We start from the raw sequence: 21,845 nt of genomic DNA, 5'->3' as shown, positions 1-21,845 counted from the left end.
AGGGCAGCGCCAGCACGCATGCGTCGGGTGGGCGTGGCCGGAGCTGAACCAGCGCGAGCTCTCCGAGAACACTTCCGGGTCACTCTGTGGCGGTGTTTTCAGGCGTAGGGGCTTTATTTTCTTTTATGTTTTAGATCTTAAGCATCTCTCACGATAATTACTGGAAAGTCATATATACTTCTCCGTCTCCAAACCTCTATGACACAGGGCTAGTCCGTTTTCGTCCTTGAAAATTAGATAAGTATGCACCACAGCCACTTCGTGCTCAGAACGAAACTTTATAAAGGCTACTTTTGTTCAGAACTTGTTTTTTGAAGTGGGGAAGGGATGCTAAAGGACTAGCACACCAGGGTGTCAAGTCATAAGACTGTTGATAATTGTATCAACGTTGACTTTCTGTGCTTTCAAAACACAAACCTCATTCCCTCCCCAATCTCACCCTCCCTTACTGATCTAATTTTAAAGAAAGATAAAAGGAGGATTTATTTTTCAGGACTTTACCAGAATATCATCTGGCGAAAGTGTCATGGATGTTTTACGTCCACAGCTTATAACAATCGATGGACGGAATTATAGAAAGAATCCTATCCAGGAAAAAAGTTACCAACATGAAGAAGATGAGGGTTTCTATCAAGGTAATCCTAGTTGCTCTTAGGTCAGATGAGAAGTAAAATGTTCTTTGTACTGTGGGCAGTTCTTTGTTTTGCTGCTGTTCAGTGGTTCTGACAAACCTGATCTCAAATGAGGCATTCTTGGTTGTATTTCATGTGTCAAGATATATTTCATCTTGTACAGAGGCTTAAATGCCATGTGGAATCATTTTTTTCCATTCTTTTTTTTTTTTTTTTTAGAGATTTATTTATTTGTTATTATTTATACAGCATCCTGCCTGCATACCTGAAGAGGGCACCAGATCTCACTGTAGGTTGTTCTGAGTCACCATGTGCTTGCTGGGAATTGAACTCAGGACCTTTGGAAGAACAGCCAGTGTTCTTAACCTCTGAGCCATCTCTCCAGGCCCCTCTATTTTATTTTCAATGATGTGTTTGAGCCGTGTATGCTGTGTGTGTGTGTGTCATGATTGTATGTATGCATGTATATGTGTGTGTATGTGTGTGTGTACATGGGATCATGGGTGCCCAAAAAAACCTGAAGAGGGTATTGGATCTCCTGGAGCTGGACATACAGGTGGTTGTGAGCCACCCAGTATGAGTATTGGCATCTGAACTCAGGTCACCTACAAGAGCAGTAAGAGCTCTTGACTGTTGAACCCCCATGTGGAGTAATTATTAGTAATTATTGTTAACTCTTAGTGTTCTGTGGCAAAATCAAGCCCCTTTATCTGTGAAATTGTAAACAAGGAATGATTTTATTTTTTGTTATTTAAAAAAGTAAATTTATTTCTTTATTTATCTATCTATTTATTTATTTTTGAGGCAGAGTCTCTCTATTATGTAGCCCTGGCTGTCCTGGAACTCACTATTTAGATCAGGCTGGCCTTAACTTAATAGAGATCCACCTGCCTCTGTCTCCCCAGTGCTGGAATTAAAGGGGTGCACCACCATGTCTGGCTAAGATATGAATTATTGAAATAAATAGGTGAAGGATTTAGTACAGTGTCAGATGATGTTAAATATTATGATTATGTTTTTTTCTTTGTAGTCATGTGTTAATAGTTCCAAAGACACACTGTATTTTAACACACAGTAATTTTGTAAACTGAATAGTTGAGGTGGCTGATAAATAAGGTTAGTGTTAATGCATAAACAGGGCTCTCAGGTTCTATGCAACTTTCCCTTTTTGGTTCCTGAGATTTTCACTGAGCCCTAAACCTTCGGGATCACTTTCCCTTTGATTCTTTTTACTGTCTGCAGTCATCCTTGAGCTTTGAGGTCCTGTTTTTTATTCTGATTCTTTCTCTCCCCACCTCTCCTTACTACATAGCTCAGGCTAGTGCTCTTCCTGCCTCGGCCTCCCAAATGCTGGGACTTCTTCAGGTGTATGTCAGTCTGCCTGGCCTCTCTTTTTTCTATGTTGAGATTTTATGGAATAAGTTCTCCCAGTATCATTCTTATTTATTCATAATTCGTTGAAGTAATTTTGTGTCATAATACTAAAAAGTACTGACTTCTAGACATAAAAAGGATTTGTTTTGTGTGAACTTCATCTCAAAAGAACAATAGTAAAACATGTTTAGAACCTTAACTTTCTAAGAGAAAGCAGCTAAATATTTGGTATGTATATACTGCTTTCCCAAGCTTCTGAGACTGAGGGCTTTAAAATAATCATCGTGTTCTTTTTATTATTTATTTTTTATGTATAAGTGCTCTATCTGCATGTACATCTGCATTCCAGAAGAGGACAACAGATGTCAGTATAGATGGTTGTAAACCACCATGTGGTTGCTGGGAATTGAACTCAGGACCTCTGGAAGAGCAGAGAGTGCTCTTAACCGCTGAGCCATTTCTCCAGCTTCTTCTTTTTATTCTTTATTTCTTCTGTGAACAGACTGTGGTACTAAAGCAATAGTCAGGCTGTTCTTTGTACTTGTACTTGCCTCCTTAAACCCAGAGAGCTAAGGAGGGGGCTGTTTTCCATTAATCAGCTGCATTCAAAGGTGTTGTGGTTTCTTTGCAGATTCTATGGAATACTCTGATGAGCCCTGCGATGCCTATGAGGTGGAGCAGACCCCTCAGGGATTCCGGTCTACTGTCATTGCCCCTAGCCTGCTCTACAAGTGAGTGACTGAGTGCCCCATCAGTTTTAGGGAACTCAGCAGGAAGCCGCCTCTTCAGTCTGTCACATTTACTGTGATACTTGATTACTGATGATTAGAGTTTAGTGTTTTGTGTCCTGAAATGTCAGAGGACTGATTACAGATTAATATAATCATTTTGTGCTTATTGCCATATCCTGTTGACTTTTACTTTTAAATATCCTTTGACTCTACCATTTATCTTCACTGCTACCCTTTTCTTTTCTATGGATTTCTTTTAAAAAATATTTAATGTGTATGTGTAATGCTGCCATGTATGTATGTATGTATGTATGTTTATGTGCACCTATGTATCTGGTACCCAAGGAGAATAGAGGAGCTTGTTGAGACCTCTGAAACTCTAGTGAGGCACCTGATGTGGATAGCAGGAACTGAACCTGGGTCCTGTGCAAGAGCAGCAAGGGCTCTTAACCACTGAACCATCTCTTCAGCCCCTCTGTGGATTTTCTAAAATAGCCCTCAATAGTCTCTCTGAATCCATGATCTCTTTTTAGTACCTCGAATTGGAAGTGTAATGATTTAAAAATAATTTTTCTTTTTTTTTGAGATTTGTTTTTCTGTCATTTGGTATTTTGCCTGTATCTATGTCTGTGCACCACATGTATGCAATACCTGTGGAGGCCAGAAGAGGTCACTGTATTTCATGGAACTGGAGATGGTTCTTAGCCACAATGTTAGTTATGATCATGCCTTAGGTGATTTTGTTTTTTTCCTTTCCCTTCTTCCTTTTTTTCTCTCTCTCCGTAGCTTATATTACTTTTTCTCTGTCTGTGCTTAGGGTTAGAATACCCATCTGATTTTTTCAGTTCCTCCTATGTGCCCTGGTTTCCCTAGCCTTTGAGTTCATCTGTGTGGTGTGCCTTTTGCTTCAGTCTTTTTTCTTACCGGGCTAAATTCTCCTTTCTAGAGAAGCTTGTTTTGCTCCTGGTCATCCCTGCCAATCACTGATTATCTTACTGTATGTGGATATAATGCCCCTAATTGTGGTTTGCAGCATTTATCATCGTCTGTGTTTGTATTTATCTATGTGCTGCTTGATGTCCCCTGTGGGAAGCTTCTCGAAGGCAGGGATGTATCTGTTTCATTAATCCTTAGTGCTTATCAAGACTGTTATCTTTTTTCGAGGATCATCGTTTTGAATTGCTTATGAACTTTGCTGTCATGTCAGCATATGCTTGTGCACATGTTCTCTCAAGCTGTTCCTCACACTAACCAACAGTAGAATGCTGTCAGCAGCTGAGCTTTTGGGCTTGCCTGGGAAGGTCAGCTGGTCTAAAAAATTACATCATTCCTTGCTGTTTTTCTGTTATACCAGATGAGTTAGGTCTGCCCTGGGTGGGATTGCTACAAATATATACTCAAATACATTTGAACCCTAGTAGTTCCTTTTTATCATCCTTGGGAACATTCTGAAATACCTATTGTGGATAATACTCTCCTTGAATGTAGCCAAAAGGGAAAACAAAGCGAACCCTGACAGTTCACCTTCTTCCTAGAAAAGGCTGACATTTTCTCCTAGGAGACGTGATTTTAAAATGACATGACTCAGCTTTCTGGAAAAAAAAAAGAAAAGAGTGTAACTCGTCTTAATGTTTATAAGTGCTACTGCTAAAGTGTGTCAGAATTTCTTAGATGTCTGATTCTGATGAGGACCTTTTGCATTCTGTGGACTCCTAAGTTCTTGTATTCCTGATGAACATATGGATGTTAGATTAGATGTTGGTCCTACTAAACCCTAATTAATAGATAATATTTACAGAGAAGACCCCTAAGCCCCAAACCTTTTCTTTCCTTTCTCTATCCCCTTCCCCTTCCAGTAGGGGCTCCTAATAGCCCAGACTGGGCTGGAACATGTAGTGTACCTGCTTCAGTCTCCCATCTGCTGAGATTTCAGGTGTGCACCACATTCGTGCTGGGAGATTCCCTATTTCATTTCTGTGGGCTTATTTGGGTCAAGGTTTTGCAGTGCTTGGGATGAAACCCAGGGCCTCTTTCCACATTGCTGGATAAGTGCTCTATCACTGAGCTGTGTCCCCAGCTGAACATCTCATTATTGGAAAAAACTGTCCTACTACAGTAGATATCAGTGGCTTTGTTATTCCATGTAAAGGCAGTTGACTGAGGACTACAGGCATGCCCCAGCAGTACAGTATAAGTGAGGTCTTAGGTTCAGTTCCTGAACACTTCTGTAAAATAATATTTTCAGACACTGTCAGCTATGGTATTGGGTGTGTAATTGAAATAATAGAAGTTGAAATAATGTTGATGACAAGGGGCTTTCTGTTAGCTTTATCATCCTGTGATGGTTTCTTAGTGCTTTATAGATTCAGAAACCCTCCTAGGATCCAGTAGACTCATCCAATTAGTACTTCTAATACTGTAGGTTCCAAAAGATAACCTTGATTGTTAGTATTATTTATACTTGAGGCCCAGACAAGGAATTGGTAGTGAATGGCTGAAATGGGGTAGGTGAAAGCTGGGAGGGAAGGGCAGGGGGTGTATTAGTTTGTCCATTCTTCAGGGGGAGGTCAAAAGTTGGCTCCACTCTGATTGCTGTGAGTCATCAGATTTTTAGTATTTTAGAACCTGCACACATACAAATACAGTAACAATGTGTGTAGTATTAATATAATATTATAATATATATTATATCTGTAGTGAAATCTCCCAGACAAAACATTAATATGTGCTGTGCTTAATTTGAGGGTCACATGCTTGCTTCTGGTACCCTTTTTCTTCTTCCTGTTTTTGAGACAAGCTTTTTCCCCCTCTCTCCCTGTATTCTAGAATAGTCGTGAACTTACTGATCTTCCTTAGCCTCCTAAATACTGAATCCAGATTAGCAAACATGGCTCTTTTTGTGCATTACAAACCATCTGAATGGTAACTCCTGACCTCTTTTCTAAGCTCTTTACCCTTTGTGGTTGACAGAGAATGGTCTCCATAGGCTTATATATTTGAATGTTTGGTTCACAGTTGGTGGATTGTTTAGGAAAGATTAGGAGGTATGGCCTTGTTCAAGGAGTATAGTCATTCAGGGTGGGCTTTGAGATTTCAAAAGCCCACACTGGGCCCAGTCTCACTTACTCTCTACCTCATAGTTGTAGATAAGATGTGAGCCCTCAGCTACTGCTGACAGTGCCATGCCTGCTTGCTTGCTGCCATGCTCCACACCATGGTGGTCATGGACTAACCCTCTGAAACTTTGAGCAAACCCTCAATTCAATGCTTTCTTGTATAAGTTGCCTTGGTCATAGAATCTTCATAGCAATAGAACAGTAACTAGGACACCCTTATTTAAACAATGTTGTAATAAATAAAAAATAAGTGAGCTGTTGGGTTATATATTGTTTATTATTAGTCCTGAGATTATTATGGTGGTATTATTTAACCTATCACAAATAATGAGGCACAGACACCTGTTAGATTTTATAATTGCCTTATTTATCTTAGACTAGCAGATACTCCTACCTATGCTGTTTACCTACCTTATTATCTGTCTCCCAGCCCCCATCCAATGCCATCCACCTCAATCCTCCTCATTTGGTCTACCTTCAATCCATAATCACATTTGACTTGCTTGTATTCTACATCTGGGCCGTTTTATGCCATTATAGGTAGCTTCCACATGGTTTCTTCATGCTAATCCATCCTGGTGTCGTCCTTCTTCCTCTCTTCCAGTCTGTTTCCCATGATTCTCTTGAACCTGAAGCCCAGGAACCCTAGCCACGCCTATCCCATTATCCCTTGCCCAGGTAAAGGTAGTTTAATCAACCAATCAGATATAATGACATAGGCAGGTTTACACAACAAGGATAGTTTTAACCAGATCTTGAGGGATAGCATCAGAACAACCCCCAACAAAACAATCAAGGTTAGTCCCTTGATTAACTTATAGTTAATTTTAACTTATAAAATTAACTTATAGTTATTTTTTTTTTCTCCAAAGTGAGCAAACTTCTACTTTAAACTGTAGATCCATCGGTAGCTGAAAGCACTATTTGAGACTGTGTCTGCTTTCTCTGGTTGCACTGCAGCCCCAGATTTTGAATCTGATTTGAGAAGTAGACAGGTGCCAGGCATGGGAAATTCTGTTTGCACGTTGAATCAGTGATGGCATCATTTTTCCTGTGAGTGAGGAAAGCATGTTCTATAAAGCTTAGTGACTTGTATTTCTCTATTTATATTGAACATCTACTGAAATGTTGTCCTAATTGGGAATATCTCTGGCCACATGGAACTTAAAACGTATATATATATATATATATATATATATATATATATATTTTTTTTTTTTTTTTAAATTATAGGCACATAGTTGGAAAGAGAGGGGATACCAAGAAGAAAATAGAGGTGGAGACTAAAACATCTATTAGCATTCCTAAACCTGGACAAGAAGGAGAGATTGGTGAGACTTACTTCTCTTTATTTTTTATAGATGTACAGAAACATACCCAACCTTTAAATTGTTTTAAATTACATTTATTTTGTGTGTGTGTGTCTGTGTCTGTGTGTGGGTCATAGTACTGTAACATGGAGGTCAGAGGACAATATACTGGAGTTGGCTCTCTCTTTCCAGTATGTATGTTCTGGGTATTTATCAAAGATTGTCAGGTTTGAAGTGCCTTTATCTATTGAGCCAACTCACTTCTTACTTCCAACCTCCACCCCTTTTTTTAGATAGTGTGTCATATAGCCCAGGTTGGCCTTAAATTTTACTATGTAAATGAGGCTGGTCTTCAACTCCTGATCTTTTTGTCTCCATTTCGCAAGTGCTAGGATTGGAGGCATTTGCTACCACTTGTGTCTAAGATACTTAAGTATTTATGTGAGTGAGTGTTTGTTAAAGGTTCTCTGTGTGTGAAAGTATGTCTGTTAAAGGCTCTGTGTGTGAGAGTGTGTGTGTGTTGTGCATGTGTTCCTGTGGGTATGTATGCATCTGCACATCTGTGTGTGTGGAAGCCAGAGGTTATCAGGTGTCTTTCTTCCTCAGTTGCTCTCCATCTTATTTATCTATTTGTTAATTTTGTTCTCTCACTGAAACTGGAACTTGCTGATTTGTCTAGCCTAGCTGGCCAGCAAGCCCCCAGGACCCCTCTGTCTTCACTGCACCCCTCCTTCCCCATCCCCATCCCCTGCACTGGAGTTACAGATGTGCTCTCCACACTCAGGTTTTATGTGGATTCTGGGGATCCAAACTTAGGTTTTAGTGCTTGTGCTGCCAGCACTTTATGGGCCAAGCCACCTTCCTAGCCCCAGATACATTATTTTCGAGGTCATTGCTTCTATTAAACTCACTAGCAGCTTTCTTTGCTTTGGTGCTGCTGTCCCTATCCCTCCCCCAGCTTCATTCTCATGCTCAGAGTCCTTTTAGACCCCTAGAGTTGACAATATTGGATGGCATCTGCCTGTCTAGTATTTGTGGACTCTTGAATCTGTTTTTTTTTTCCCTCTTGCTTGCAGTAATCACTGGCCAGCATCGAAATGGTGTGGTTTCAGCCCGAACTCGGATTGATGTCCTCCTGCACACATTCAGGAGGAGGCAGCCCTTCACTCACTTCCTTTCCTTTTTCCTTAATGAAGTAGAAGTTCAGGAAAGATTTCTAAAGTTCCAGGAGGAAGTGCTGGAGACATGTTCCAAGGTAAGCAGAAAACAAAATCAAAACTTTTTTTTTTAAAGTAAGAAATGGTTCATAATTCAAATAGGAATATAGACATATATGCCCATATGTTTTTATATATGATATGGAACATTTCTTTGTTAATTTTGTGTGGGGTACAACCACCCATGTAGAGGCCACAGGTTGATGTTAGCCCTGGGGTCCTCCTGTCTCTGGCCCCCTACCTGTCCTTCCCATGCTAAAGATAGAGATGTATGCCATAGCACCTGGCTTTTATGTGGGGCCTGGGAATCTGAAATCTGGTCCCCTTACTTGTGCAGTGAGCATTTTACCTACTGAACCATCTCCTTGGTCCTCTCTATTCTTTTTAATTTTCAGTTATTTTTATTTTATGTATTTGTGAGTTTTGCCTACACGTGTATATCTGTGTGCCATGTGTTTGTTGCCTGTTGTCTGAAGAGACCAGAAGAGAATATTGATCTTCTGGCACTGGAGTTGCTTTATAGCTGAGGATTATTTTGAACTCTGGCTCCTCCTGCCAGCACCTCCCAAGAACTGGAATTACAGATTTGTACCACCGTGCCTGGCATAAAAGGCCATTTCTACATGTACAGTATTTAATGCCATGCATTTTCAATGGGAGGATGAAGGAAGTACCATTATCTGCTGATCTTCTATCTTCATGCAGGCAGTTGTGGCTCATTTGGGGTTAGTACCATGATAAAGATAAATTTGTGTATAGAACTCTAAGGCTGGAGAGATGGCTCACTGTTTTGAGCACTGACTTCTAGAGGACTTGGGTTCAGTTTCTAATACCCACATGGCAGTTCAGAACTGTCTATAACTCCAGTCTAGGGGATGCAATGTCCTCTTCTGGCCTCTGTGGGAACCAGGTACTCATGCAGGGCACACACACTCATACACTTAGATAAAATAAATTAACCATTAGAATGGTTACATAGCAGTGAAATTCTTGTGACTAGGATAACAGATAAACAGACTTTAGCTCAGCATGGTAGTACACACCTTCAATCGAGGCATTTCAAGGCAAGACAAGAGACTCTGTAGTTTAGGATCAGTCTGGGATAAATAGACTTTTTAAAAAACAGAAAGGACAACAACAAAAATTAGGAAGCAAACCAAATAAGGTCATGAAGCAGCTACAGACCCTGTAGTTGCTTTCCCACCACATGTGTAGAACATGCTGTAACCCCAGCACTCATGATACCCAAAGAAGGAGGAGCTTGAGTTTGAGGCTAGCCTGAAGTGCTTAGTGAGACCCAGTCCAAAAAACAAACAAAAACTAGACCAGGATGGCTATGTATGATTTTATATTGTGCTTTGTTTGAAACAGCATTCTATCATGAATATTGTGTGGGACAAATCCCTCAATCTCTCAGCTGTTCTTTGGAGATCAAATATGAAATTACAATAGTCATGACTAAAGTAAGATAACATATTTGAAATGACTTCTTTCCCTCCCTTTACTTCTTGCTCTCTTTCTCTCTTTTCTTTCTTCTATCCCAACAGCAGTTTTCTCTCCTTCCTTTCCCCACAGCCTCTTCCCCTCACTTTCCCTCTGCCTCCTCATCCACTCTTCTTCCATTTCTTTTCAGAAAATGGCAGACCTCCCATAGATATCAGTCAACCATGGAATACCAAGTTGTAGTAAGACTAGATACCTCCCCTCATATTGAAGTTGGATGAGGCAACCCAGTAGGAGGAAAGGCCTATTAATTAAAGTAGGCACAAGAGTCAGAGACAGCCTCTGTTCTCATTGTTAGGAGTCCACAAGAAGACCAAGCTACACAATTGTAACATATATAGAGAGAGCCTCGGTCGTTCCTATGCAGGCTCCCTGGTTGTCAGTTCAGGCTCTGAGGCCCCTGTGAGCACAGGTTGGTTAATTCTGTGGGTTTTCTTGTGGTGTCCTTGGGTTTTGGTTTTCTTGGGTCACTCTTTAGGTTTATAATTCTTCCTTCCTCTTCCAGAGGCAATGTCTCTCCCTCTTGGCATGGGTCTCAAGCTGGACCTGTCATTGGTTGGCCATTCCCACAAAAATTTCTGTGCCACCTTATCCCAGCATATATTGTAGGCAGGACAATATATATATTAGAATGGTTACATACCAAAAAAATTATATATATATAATATATAATTATATAAAATATATAAAAATTATATAAAATATATAAATATATATATTAAAATTATATATATAAAAACAAACCAAAAAATTATATATTTATAATTTTTATATATTTTATATAATTTTTATATATAAAAAATATAAAAATTATATATATATAATTTTTTTGGTTTGTTTTTTGTTTTGAGACAGGATTTCTCTGTGTAGCCTTGGCTGAACTGGACTCTCTTTGTAAAGCAGGCTGGCCTTGATCTCACAGATCTGCCTCTGCCTCTTGAGTACTGGGCCTATGCCAGGGCTCTTCCTCCCCTCCCTCAATTCCCCCAACACTCCTCCCTCCTTTTTTTTTTTTTTTTTTCTGTGATAGGGGCTTTTGCTGTATTGCCTAGGCTGGAATTCCTGGGTTCAAGCAGTCCTCCTTCTTTAGCCTCTTGTATAGCTGAGATGACAGGATGTGACATCATACTTGTCTTAGATAACTTAGTTTTTTAATGCTATTTGGTATTCGATTTAACATAATCATTTTCTGTTTTTCATTACTGTAATTATGCTGTCCTGATTTGTTTCTTTCTTAATTGGAAATGGAGTATGTGCTTGAGTCATTTTCTTGTATTTATCTAAATTGTCTTCAAGAAATTTATGTCCTCCAAAGAATTTTCTTTAGACTTCTTTCTCCAGTTTTGTCAATTCTAGATGTTCTTCTTCTTCTGTTTATTATTTTTGTCTTATTAAAGGATGAATGAGGCACAAGTTTTATTTCTAGACTCTTCATTACAAAGTGTGTTTCAAAGGAAACCCAGTAGTACACATCATAGAGTGGATGCTGTGCAGGGAAGATTTTTGTTAGATTGTAGTATTTTCAAGTTACTTGTCTTTTCAGCACTTGCAGGTTCTGCATTTAGGTCATGGTTTAAACAGCTGTTTCAAGCTAAGGTACAAGCACAGCTATAAAGATTATAAAGATACCAGATCTGTTCTGTACACCAGATGGTGTAACTTAACTCAGATAGCATTAATCTTCCCAAACAAGTTTGCTGAAACATCTCCCAGAGGCTGGAGAGGGAGATGGTGGGGAAAGGTGTTTGAGTTCAGCCTGACAAACTCCAGCTCAAATGCTGGGGTTACATGGCAGAAGGAGACAACTGACTTGCACAAGTTGTCCTCTCTTCTCCACGTGGGTGACTCCCCCCCCCCCCAAGAGGAGACCATACTCCTAAAGAAAACTGACTCTTCCTCTCTGGCAGCCTTTGCAAGGAGCTCCTCCACTCTCTCCCTGCCTGAATGTTCTCTGCTCTTCTCCTGTGCAAGCAGCCACAGCTACTGTGAGCTAATGAGTGCATTAGATATTTATGTACAGAACTGCTGTTTGCCTATGGACCTTTCTCTTTTCTTTTTAAAGATTTATTACCTTTTAAAAATTGCATGTATATGGTGCAGTGCCTGTGGAGGCCAGAAGAGGGGAAAGGGTCCTCTGGAACTGGAGTTGTTGGACACTGTGAGACACCATATGGGTGATGGGAATTGAACCTGAGTCCTCTGAGAACAGCCAATGTTCTTAATTGCTGAGCCATCTTTCCAGCCCTGGAACTTTGGCCATTCAAAATTTTCTCCTCTGCTCTTTTTTTTTTTGTTTGTTTGTTTGTTTTCTGAACCTTGGGAGTTTTTTTTTTTTTTTTAAATGTGGATGGTCTTAAGAGTTTGAAGTTTAAAAAAATAGTATATTAGAAATTATCTTACAGTGAAATTAACTCTGGGGTGTACATTTGTATGGATTCTAACAGCTGCATAGATTTCTGTGACTGTCACACTGTTCAAATCTAGAGCAGGCTCATGGCCACAGGCAGTTCCTTCAGAGCTGGGTTTCCCATTAATTTTTGTCTTCCTGAGAATGTTGTCTTCATGGAGTCATGCTGATAGGCTGTTGCCACAGGCCTCTTTCACTTAGGGCAATGCTCGAGCTTCATCCATGTTGTATATCAGCAGTTCGCTCCTCATTCCTCTGAGTTAGGTTCCACTTAATGGATGCACTACAGTTTTGCTTACTCATCCATTTGTTACAGAACACCATTAGGACTTTTCTAATTTCTGGCAATTATGAATAAAATTGCTGTGAACAATTGTGCAGAGGTTTTTACATAAACATAAAATTTCATTTCCTTACATTAAATTCGCAGGAGTGGGATTGCTAGTATGTGTTGTAGGCATATGTTTAACTTTATAAAATACTACCAGGACTGGAGAGATAGCTCAGTGGGTAAAAGCATTTGCTGTAGAAGCCTGGCATCCTCAGTTTGGTTTCTGGAACCCATGTAAGCCAGGAGGAGAAAACTGAGTTCACGAAGTTGTCTTCTGACCTCTACATGAGTGCTCTACAGGAGTGCTGTGGCGTTGTCTTCTGAGTGCTGTGGCATGTATACACACCTTTTACCTGCCCCCTCACTCACACCCACCCACCTACCACACACACACACACACACACACACACACTCACACACTCTCCCCCCATACGCTGTCTCTCTCTCTTTCAGTAATTATTTTTAATTTAAAAGTTACCAAGCAGTTTTTAGGGTGTTTGTACTACTCTGCAATCCCAGGTGGCACATATGATAATTCCAATTGTTCTATCTCTGTGTCAGCATTTGTATTGCCACTGTTTTCTATACTGATATAGCTTCCTTCCTGTTTTTAAACCATTTCCTGGGAGCAGCAGGGGAAGAGCACAGCAAAAAGGAAGAAATAAGTGAGGGGTCATTATCTCTGTTATGTGGGAGAGGTTTTCTAGTGAGCTTCATTCTGGTGTTAGAATGACAGGCCAGTGTTTTAAAAGCCCTCAGGTATTGTCTAGGGTCAATCTAGTGAGATCCCAGGTCAGGTGACTTCTGCTGGGGAAGCATGAGGACTGTGTATCTATCTGTTCACTGAGATGACCTGTGGTTTTATTTTGGTTTCTCTTAAGTTCATCTGAGATCTCTGATAGAGATCATTAAAAGAGGTAGGGATGAAATCAGCAGTGTGGTAACCAGGCCTTTAATCCCAGCACTAGGGAAGCAGGGACAGTGGTTCTCTGAGTTTAAAGCCAACCTGGTCCATGTGGAGGGGTGGTATCAGCATTCCTTTATTTAAAACAAAGGAAACCTGATGGCAGGAGCATGGGAAAGCTGGCCCCACAACTGATCTGCTGTGTGGTAGCATGGGTGAGGGGGAGATGCCCTCCTCCACCTTGCCTCTTATCACCTGTGGCAAATGGGAGAGCTGCTCTTCATCAGATGCAGCACTTGAGAGAGCGGACCCTCACTGGACCTGGTGATGGGGACGAGGGTGAGCCAACCCCAAAGGAGTGAGAGTGGGAGAGCTGGCCCAGCATCTTGTCAGCTGCAGCACTGGGGAGAGTAGGCCCCTCACCTTACCTGGGCAGCATAGTAGAGCTGACTCTGTTAGTGTGGGTGCAGGTGAACTGCTCTGAGAGCAGGAAAGTGGGACATCAGGAGAGCTGGCTCTGTCTCTTGCTGGCCATGGCATTGGATGACCTAGCCAGGGCAGTGCTGGAAGCTCAGTTTGGTGGTGTAGGTGCTAGAGAACTGGTGGGCTGACCAACTCAGCTACCACCGAGGCCCACCCCAATGTTTACCCCATCTATGAATTACTGGAGTGTGTGGAAGGGACTGTTCTACAGATCCAAAGCAGGATCTCTATGATACAAGGCAACAACAGGATATCTGGGAGGAGTCCCAGTGAGGATCCAGTATTATTGATAGTGTAGCAGAAGCCAGAGGCCTTGAATCAGCCCAATGACTCATTGCAATGAACATTTGCAAACAAAGAAGTGTGGACAAAAGGGTATACTGTGGGATACCCTTCCACAACAAGATTTTTTTTTCTTTTTTTTGGGGGGGGGTTGCAAGGATAGAGGACAGGGTTGAAGGGATAAGGAGAGAAGGGAGATTGGGGTACATGATGGGAAATTCACAAAAAAGCAATAAAAAGTTAAATAATAAAGCAAAAGAAAGTGAAATCCCTCTGTTTCTTCCTTTCTTTCTTGCTTTTTGAGATAGGGTCTTGTTTATAGCCCAGGCTAGCCTGCTCACTATATAACCCAGGCTGGCCTTAAATTTGAAGTGATCCTCCTATTACAGCCTCCTAAGTGCTTAGTTGCAGGTGTGAATTACCATGCCTGGCATTACTTTTTCTACTTTTGTTAAAATTATCCTTAATTTTCCTTGTCTATGATGGTATTGTAAATAGCCTTTTAAAAAATGGCGGTTTTCTTTTTGTGCTTGTTTCAGCTTTTAACTATCACTATTACTATCACTATACTGTCACTCACTGTCTCTCTAATTGGTTTTTTGTTTGTTGACATTGTCAAGCTCACATTTGTAGATTAGTATGGAGGGCTGTGGTAACAAAGCACCAATGCCTGGAGGGCTTATAGACACCAATTCATTTCCTTGAAATTCTGGAGCCTAGAAATCTAAGTCAGTTGCTGGGATTGGTTTCTTCAGAACCAATCTCCTTGGTTTGCAAATGACCATTTTTTTTCTGGTATGGACTTTCCTGTGTGTGTTTCTGTCTCCTAATCTCTTACATGGGCTCCAGACATTAGGTTAGAGCCCATCCATATGACTTTGTTTTTACTGTAATTATCCCAGTAGGGGATCTCTTACGAAATATATTCATACTCCAAGGGTCTTTGTAGCTCAGTCTGGTCTTTAACTTGATGTACACCTGGGAATAATCATGAAGTTGTAATCCTTCTGTCACTGCCTCTCATGTGGTTTTGGGATTATAGGTGTGCCACCATGCTGGGCTTCAGAAGCCCCATCCTGACCCTTTATCACTTGTCCTTTAGCTTCTTCCTTTAAAATAAGTGGCTCTTCTGTCTCTTTGTTTGATAGCATGCTTGTCTTTGACCTCACCCTTCACTCTCCAAGGAAATGAAATTTACTTTAGCAAAGTGTTTCCTGAAATTACCTTCCTTTGAACTCATCAGTTATATAAGAAATGTTATTTGGCTATAGACATTATTGCCACCATCCCTGTGCTTCAGCTCCCTAAACCCAAGTATTTAATGTGGGACTCAGCTGCTCACAGACATCGATAAGGCAGTTTTCATCTATATGATCTGCAGGTAAATGGCACCTTATTTTTTCAGTCTTTCTTGCTCATGTTATGATTCATAAATGTCTTACTCTCTACAGATTACAACCTTGTGTATCTCTAATCATCTATAGCTAGTAATGCCACTATAATTCCACTTGATCTTACAGCATAGCCTGGTGGAAAACACATCAGTAATGAAAAACAGTGATTAAAAACTGTGTGTGGTAGAGCATTCTGAAGGCTTATAGATCTGTCTGCAGCAACCAGGGTTTTTTAGGCTGCCTAGAGAACTTGAATTGTTGTAGTTGCAGAGACATGATTTTTATACTGTGTGAAACTGACACTGGGCTGAAATAGCTCTTGGGTTTGGGTTCTTTTACTACTCCCCACAGAAGGATTATTTTTTTTTTCTTGTAGGATTATTCATTAAAGAAGAAAACTATATATATATATATATATATATATATATATATATACATATATATATATAACTTTAACATATAATTTAGAATTCTTTATATATTAGGGAAGTTGGAAAATTAGTAGAAATGATTAGAATGAAGATAGTCCACTTGTAAGAAGATGTTGGTTGGTAAAGTAAGAAGAGAGGCACTGCAGCACTCACATATTATACTATTTGGATGGAGGGCAGTAGTTATGAACAAGTTGTTTTTCAGTTCATATACTTTATTAAACACCTACCACATGCTGGATAGGCATAACAACATAGTAAATCTTTATACTAATAGTGAACTTTTTCCTTAAAGATTCTACATCTGAATGTGGGGTGGCGTGTAGACTTCGCCCAGAAATAGTATTGAATTGGGAGAGCTATTAGAGCAGTACAGTGAGCACCAAGAGGAGAAGCTCTGTAAGGCTCAGAGAAGGCTTGCTAAGGTCACGTAGAAAGACACATAGAATTTTAGAGTAGACCATGGCATGGAGATTGTGCCGCTTGAGTGTCAGCTGGTCGTGCTATTAAACTTTACTACATCAAACAGGACTTGCAATAATTGAAATAAGGGGAAGGGTGGTGTCAGGTGGCTGCTGAGGGGCTGGGGGTGTAGTTCAGTGGTAGAGTGCTTGCCTAGTGTTGACAAGGCACTGGGTTCCATCCCTAGCTCTGCTAAAGGGAGTATGGGGGTGGGAAAATCAGAGCAGAAGCCTGTCTGGTTGCACTGGCACTGTGGTCATCAGGGTTTGCCTTTGAGAATCCATGTCATTCTGGAAGTGTTGCTCTTTAATGCCCTGAAGGGTCTTTTGGAGGCACACTTAAGGTTTGAGGAACATAAGCTTGTTGTCATGGCTTTCACAGAAGCGAAGTGTTTCCTCCCTTAGGAGGAGAGGCTCTTCTCTTTAGTAGGTGAGAATCTAAACAGTGCATTCTCTGGTGTATGAAGGCCAAGTCTTCACTGCTCTTTCTTACTAAGAACCACTATACTTTCTCATTGTGTCTGAATAGAGAGACTTTATAAGCCAGAAGAATTATACAACTTAAGGTATTTCATTAATAACACTTAGAGGCTCTCAGATGAAAGTCAGTTTTTCTGAACATTTTAAAAGAATAATGGAAATGACTCAGCAGAACCAAATTTAGTTTCCAGTGCTGTTGGAACAGGGAGTGGAGAGATGGTTTGTGTACTGCTGCCTAGTCATGTAAAATCCAGGAGGAGGCCATGCTTCTGTATACCGGAGACTTCGTATAAATTTCGTTTAATCTCCAGAATCGACCTGACTCAGAGATGTCTGTTTTACAGATGATGAGCTGAATTTCAGAGCAGCTCAGTGACAAAGCACTGTTGAGTTAGAACTTACATCTAGGAGTGTCTGATTGCAAAGCCAAACACTTTCACCACTCTGCCTTATTTAATAACTTCATATGCTAATGAGGTTGATATCATTTGCCCTGAAATGCTATTATGGGATTTTGCCATAATAAAATATAGGGAACAGAAGGTCAGGCCTTCATGTTTATTTCCTTCTTGTTTACTTAGGATATCAGGAAGTGAATTGGGGAGGCCTTCACAAACTCTGTTTTCTTAGCAGGTCCTTATTATGGGCTTTGAGTGAAATGATTAGAATAGCAACAGTGGGCTGTTAACTGAATGTAATTGGAACCTGAGACTGTATTCCAGACTAAGGTGAAAGTTGTGGTAACTCCTGGAGCTTGTCCCTGGTAGTCAGCATCTACTGTTTATACAGAACACATCGGTCAGAGCCTTCAGAGTTTGTTTCTTAGGAACCTAGGAACTGTGTAATGAGCATGGCCTTGCAGCTTGAGTCTGAAGAGAGGCTTACTTTCTGTTCACAGGCAAGATGAACCTATGCAAGGTCCCATCTGCTTGGCTTGCACAGTGAGTGGTAAGGAAGCAGAAAGAATGGTGGGCTAACCCATTGTGCTCTTTGTGGACCTTTCCCCAAAGCTTGCCTGTGTTAGAGCTCCATTGCCAGCATTTCCTGAGATGGGCCTGGGCTTGTGAGGCTACCCACATGCCTGTCATCTGAGCTGCTTGGGGTGCTGAGGCAGGAGGATGGCAGGTATAGGGCCTTGCTGGGCTATCTGTGGGGTAAAAAGGCAGCCTGAGTAACTTAGCAAGATTCTGTTTCAGAATAAAGAAGGGCTGGGATGTTGTTCAGTGGTTGAATGCTGGTCTAGCATGTGAGAGACCTTAAGTTCAGTTGCTAGGATGGAATCCTGAGATGATGATGTGGTTAGGCTATATGGCGCACCTTGTGCCTACCTACCACTGGGGGCTCTGAACTCTGGTTCAGGCTTAAACACAGTTCTCTGATGAAGGGTGCTGTTTGTTTTGTGAGACCCTACTTAACATGTGAAGAGACTGCCTTAGAGATGTGAATTTTCCATAAAGAAGCACGCTTATTTTCATCCAGACAGAACTGCCTGGGAACTTTCCTGTTATTTAGGCCCCCTGCTTGGCTCTCCTGGGTGGAAGGTCAATAGCATTAAAACTTTCAGGCGCCAGCCTGGGTGGCCAACCCAATTGAGCAGAGCAGTTCCAGCTCCAAATAATGGCAGGCTTGGAGCAGGGCCCAGTTTAATTAAACCCTGGAGTAAAGAACCTGATGTTGGTCTTGATTTGTTTCAACGAACAGGCTTGAGGTAGGAGTATATCTTCTGAGCAAACAGAAACAATGGCCTTAGAGATTTATACCATTGTCTTAAAGATTGTTTGATCTTATATTAAATCTAGACAATTCTGTAAGGGATATGGCTGCTTTATCTTTCTTTCTTTCCCTTCCTTCCTTCCTTCCTTCCTTCTTTCCTTCCTTCCTTCCTTCCTTTCTTTCTTTCTTTCTTTCTTTTGATAGATGGCAGTGCTAAGCAGTGTGAAATTGAGTTTCTCTACTTACTAAAAGACTTCCCAGTAAGGTTACTTATGAATTCCCAGTAGAGTCAAAGACAGTATTATCACCTCATGACTCAAATCTAAAGACTTGAGGTCATATAACCTTAAGCTTTGTTAGTGTTCTGTTGTACTTCACCCATTTATTTTTGCAGTATTCAGTGTTTCCTTGGCAAGTAAACCCAAACTGGTAAGTGGTAGTCTCTTACAGGTAAGGTAAGGTGGATTAGTTAGTTTTTCTGTTGCTATCACAAAATACTTGACAAAAACCATGTGATGGGGGCAGTTGAGATGGCTCTGTGGTTAAGGGCACTTGCTACGGAGCTTGATGACTGAGTTCAATCCTTAGAATCCACATGGTGGAAAGAGACAACTGATTCCCAAGAGCTGCCCTCTGATGCTCACACATGTGTGCTGTGGCTTGAACATTTGTGCACGTGTACATACACACAGAGTGTGATAATTTAAATAATAAATGATAATTTTTTTTAAAAAAATAAGGAAAGGATTTCGATTTCTATTGTCTATTTCAGAGGTATTAGCCTCTGGTAGATTTTCCATCCTTGTGGGCTTGACAGAGGAAGGGTGGGGGTATAGACAACAACAACACTACTGAATGCTGGCTGCATAGTCTCAGGCAACCTGGGGTGTATCATGAATCCCTGTCTCAAATAAGAAGACAAGAGAAATAAGAATTTAGGGTTTGTTTGCAAATCTTTCTCCAAACCCACCCAAATCAAATATCTAATCGTTAGTTTAGGTTCATTTGAGCCTGCCCTTCCTCCCCCTGTATGTGTTGTGATAGAAACTATCGTTTGTGCATGTTAAGAACCCTATGCTGCTAAGCTATACCCCTGGCCCTTTAGGTTTTCTCCAGTTTTAGTTTTTTGTTTTTTTTTTAACCTTCCTTTTAAATCCTTGTTCATTTATTTTTAAATATGTATGCCATCAACATCCTTCCAAAAGTCAAAACTAATACAGAGTCATGCCAGGTATGGTGGTGCATACCTGTAATCTAGCACTTGGAAGGCAGAGACAGGTAGATCTTGATGAGGGAGTCTGGTCTACATATTGAGTTCCAGGCCAGCCTGGAACAAAACAAAAACAAAAACAAAAACAAAGAAATCATGTATACATGTTCACACTTATTATTTCTTTTGTTTATTCTTCATCATCCCATGTAGGAAACTAGTTCTATTGTTCTCTAGTTTATCTGTTATTTTTAAAGCTGTTTGTGTGTGTGTCTGTGTGAGTGTGTGTGTTGTTTTTGAGACAAGGTCTCATGTGCCCCATTACTGGTCTTGAGCTTGCTAAATAGTCAAGGATGACCTTGAATTCCTGATCCTCCTGCATCTACCTGTTAATACTGGGATTCTGGACATGGGCCAGCCACACATTGTGATTCAGATGGTGGTGGAGTTCAGACCTAGGGCTTTGTTTGTGGCAGGCAGGCATTTTACCAACTGGGTTAAATCCCTAGCACTTCTTTGCAAATGATCTTTGATTTTTCTTGCACAAATGGTAGCAAAGTATATAACTTCTGTCCTTTGCCTTTCACTTAATAATACATCTGGAAAACCACCTCTTGTTTAATATGTTCATATGTAATTTTCATTCTGGACACTTAGGTATTTTGCAGTAATGGTTTAAGGTCATACACAGTATTTATATATTGAAGAAATATGGCTTCAGTATCCATTTCTAGAGATAGGATCATTGGGTGTATTACTCTGTTAGTTTAGTATCACAGACTACAACAGACTGAGAACTGAGAACTTTCTTTTCTTTTCTTTCCTTTTTTTTTTTTTTCTTTTTGTTTGTTTTTGAGACAGCGTTTCTCTGTGTAGCTCTGGCTGTCCTGAACTCGCTTTGTAGACCAGGCTGGCTTCGAACTTACAAAAACCTACCTGCCTCTGTCTCCCCAAGTGCTTGGATTACAGGTGTGTGCCACCACACCCAGTGAGAACTTTTATTTCCTTACAGTTCTAGAATCTAGAAGACAAAAGACTCTGGGCACTAGTCTAGTTACTAGATTGCACATGACTTCCTCTTTGTGTCCTCACAGGGCACAGGAATACTTGTTTATTGTTATTATTAATTTTCTTTGTGTAAAGATCCCTGCTTCATAGGATTAGAGCACCACCTGATGATGTGAGTTCACTTTATCTGCTTCGAGGCCCATTCTCCATTGGGAGTGTGCACTTTGGCATAGGGTGACACAATTCAGTCTATAACCATGGGTCTTTTCTTTTTCTTTCTTTCTTTCTTTTTTTTGAGGCAGGGCATCCTGGCTGACATTAAACTCATAATCCTTCAGTCTTTGCCTCCCAAGTGTTGGGATTATAGGACATTTTTCATTTCTATTAGCAATATGTGGAAGTGCTCATGGGCTGTCAGTTGATAGATGAGAAGTAGTATTCAGTATAGTTTTAGTTGGCATTTAGTATTTTTTTTGGCGGGTTTGTTTTGTTTGTTTTGGCTTTTCGAGACAGGTTTCTCTGTGTAGCCTTGGCTGTCCTGGATTTGCTTTGTAGACTAGGCTGGCCTCAAACTCACAGAGATCTACATGCCACTGCCTCCCAGAGGGATGGGATTACAGGCCTGTACCACCAGGCCCAGCTGCATTTATTCTTCTTACTTTATAAAATATATTTATCTTTAATGATCAGAGATTCTACATGATATACTGATATAGCCAGAGTTTGGTGGCAATATAGGAAATCAGTGGTACTGCTGACAGCCTCCAGGCAGAGGCTCTGTGTAGCAATTCTAGTCTCATGGAACTCAGTACCCTATCATCATGGAAATCAGTCTGACACTATGGTAGGACATGAGGA

General features: G+C 40.6%; 1 protein-coding gene across 8 annotated transcripts in view; it reads left to right on the top strand.

Annotated features, from left to right (window-relative positions):
- Positions 1-21,845, top strand: part of Ascc1 (activating signal cointegrator 1 complex subunit 1) — an 86,129-nt gene that overhangs the window by 342 nt on the left and 63,942 nt on the right. For 6 of the 8 annotated variants that reach the window (XM_060369502.1, XM_021643475.2, XM_021643476.2 and 3 more), the window contains exons 2-5: positions 494-635; positions 2,638-2,737; positions 7,087-7,184; positions 8,240-8,418. In XM_060369502.1, coding sequence (XP_060225485.1) covers positions 527-635; positions 2,638-2,737; positions 7,087-7,184; positions 8,240-8,418 — 486 coding nt within the window. In that variant the 5' untranslated portion in view covers positions 494-526. Of the gene's footprint in view, positions 1-27; positions 242-493; positions 636-2,637; positions 2,738-7,086; positions 7,185-8,239; positions 8,419-21,845 lie in introns of those variants that run through there. The other 2 variants (XM_060369501.1, XM_060369500.1) reach the window with 2 other exon arrangements.

The sequence above is a fragment of the Meriones unguiculatus genome, chromosome 16, assembly GCF_030254825.1.
Source record: "Meriones unguiculatus strain TT.TT164.6M chromosome 16, Bangor_MerUng_6.1, whole genome shotgun sequence".
Classification (NCBI taxonomy): domain Eukaryota; kingdom Metazoa; phylum Chordata; class Mammalia; order Rodentia; family Muridae; genus Meriones; species Meriones unguiculatus.
This window is presented reverse-complemented; position numbering and strand designations above follow the sequence as displayed.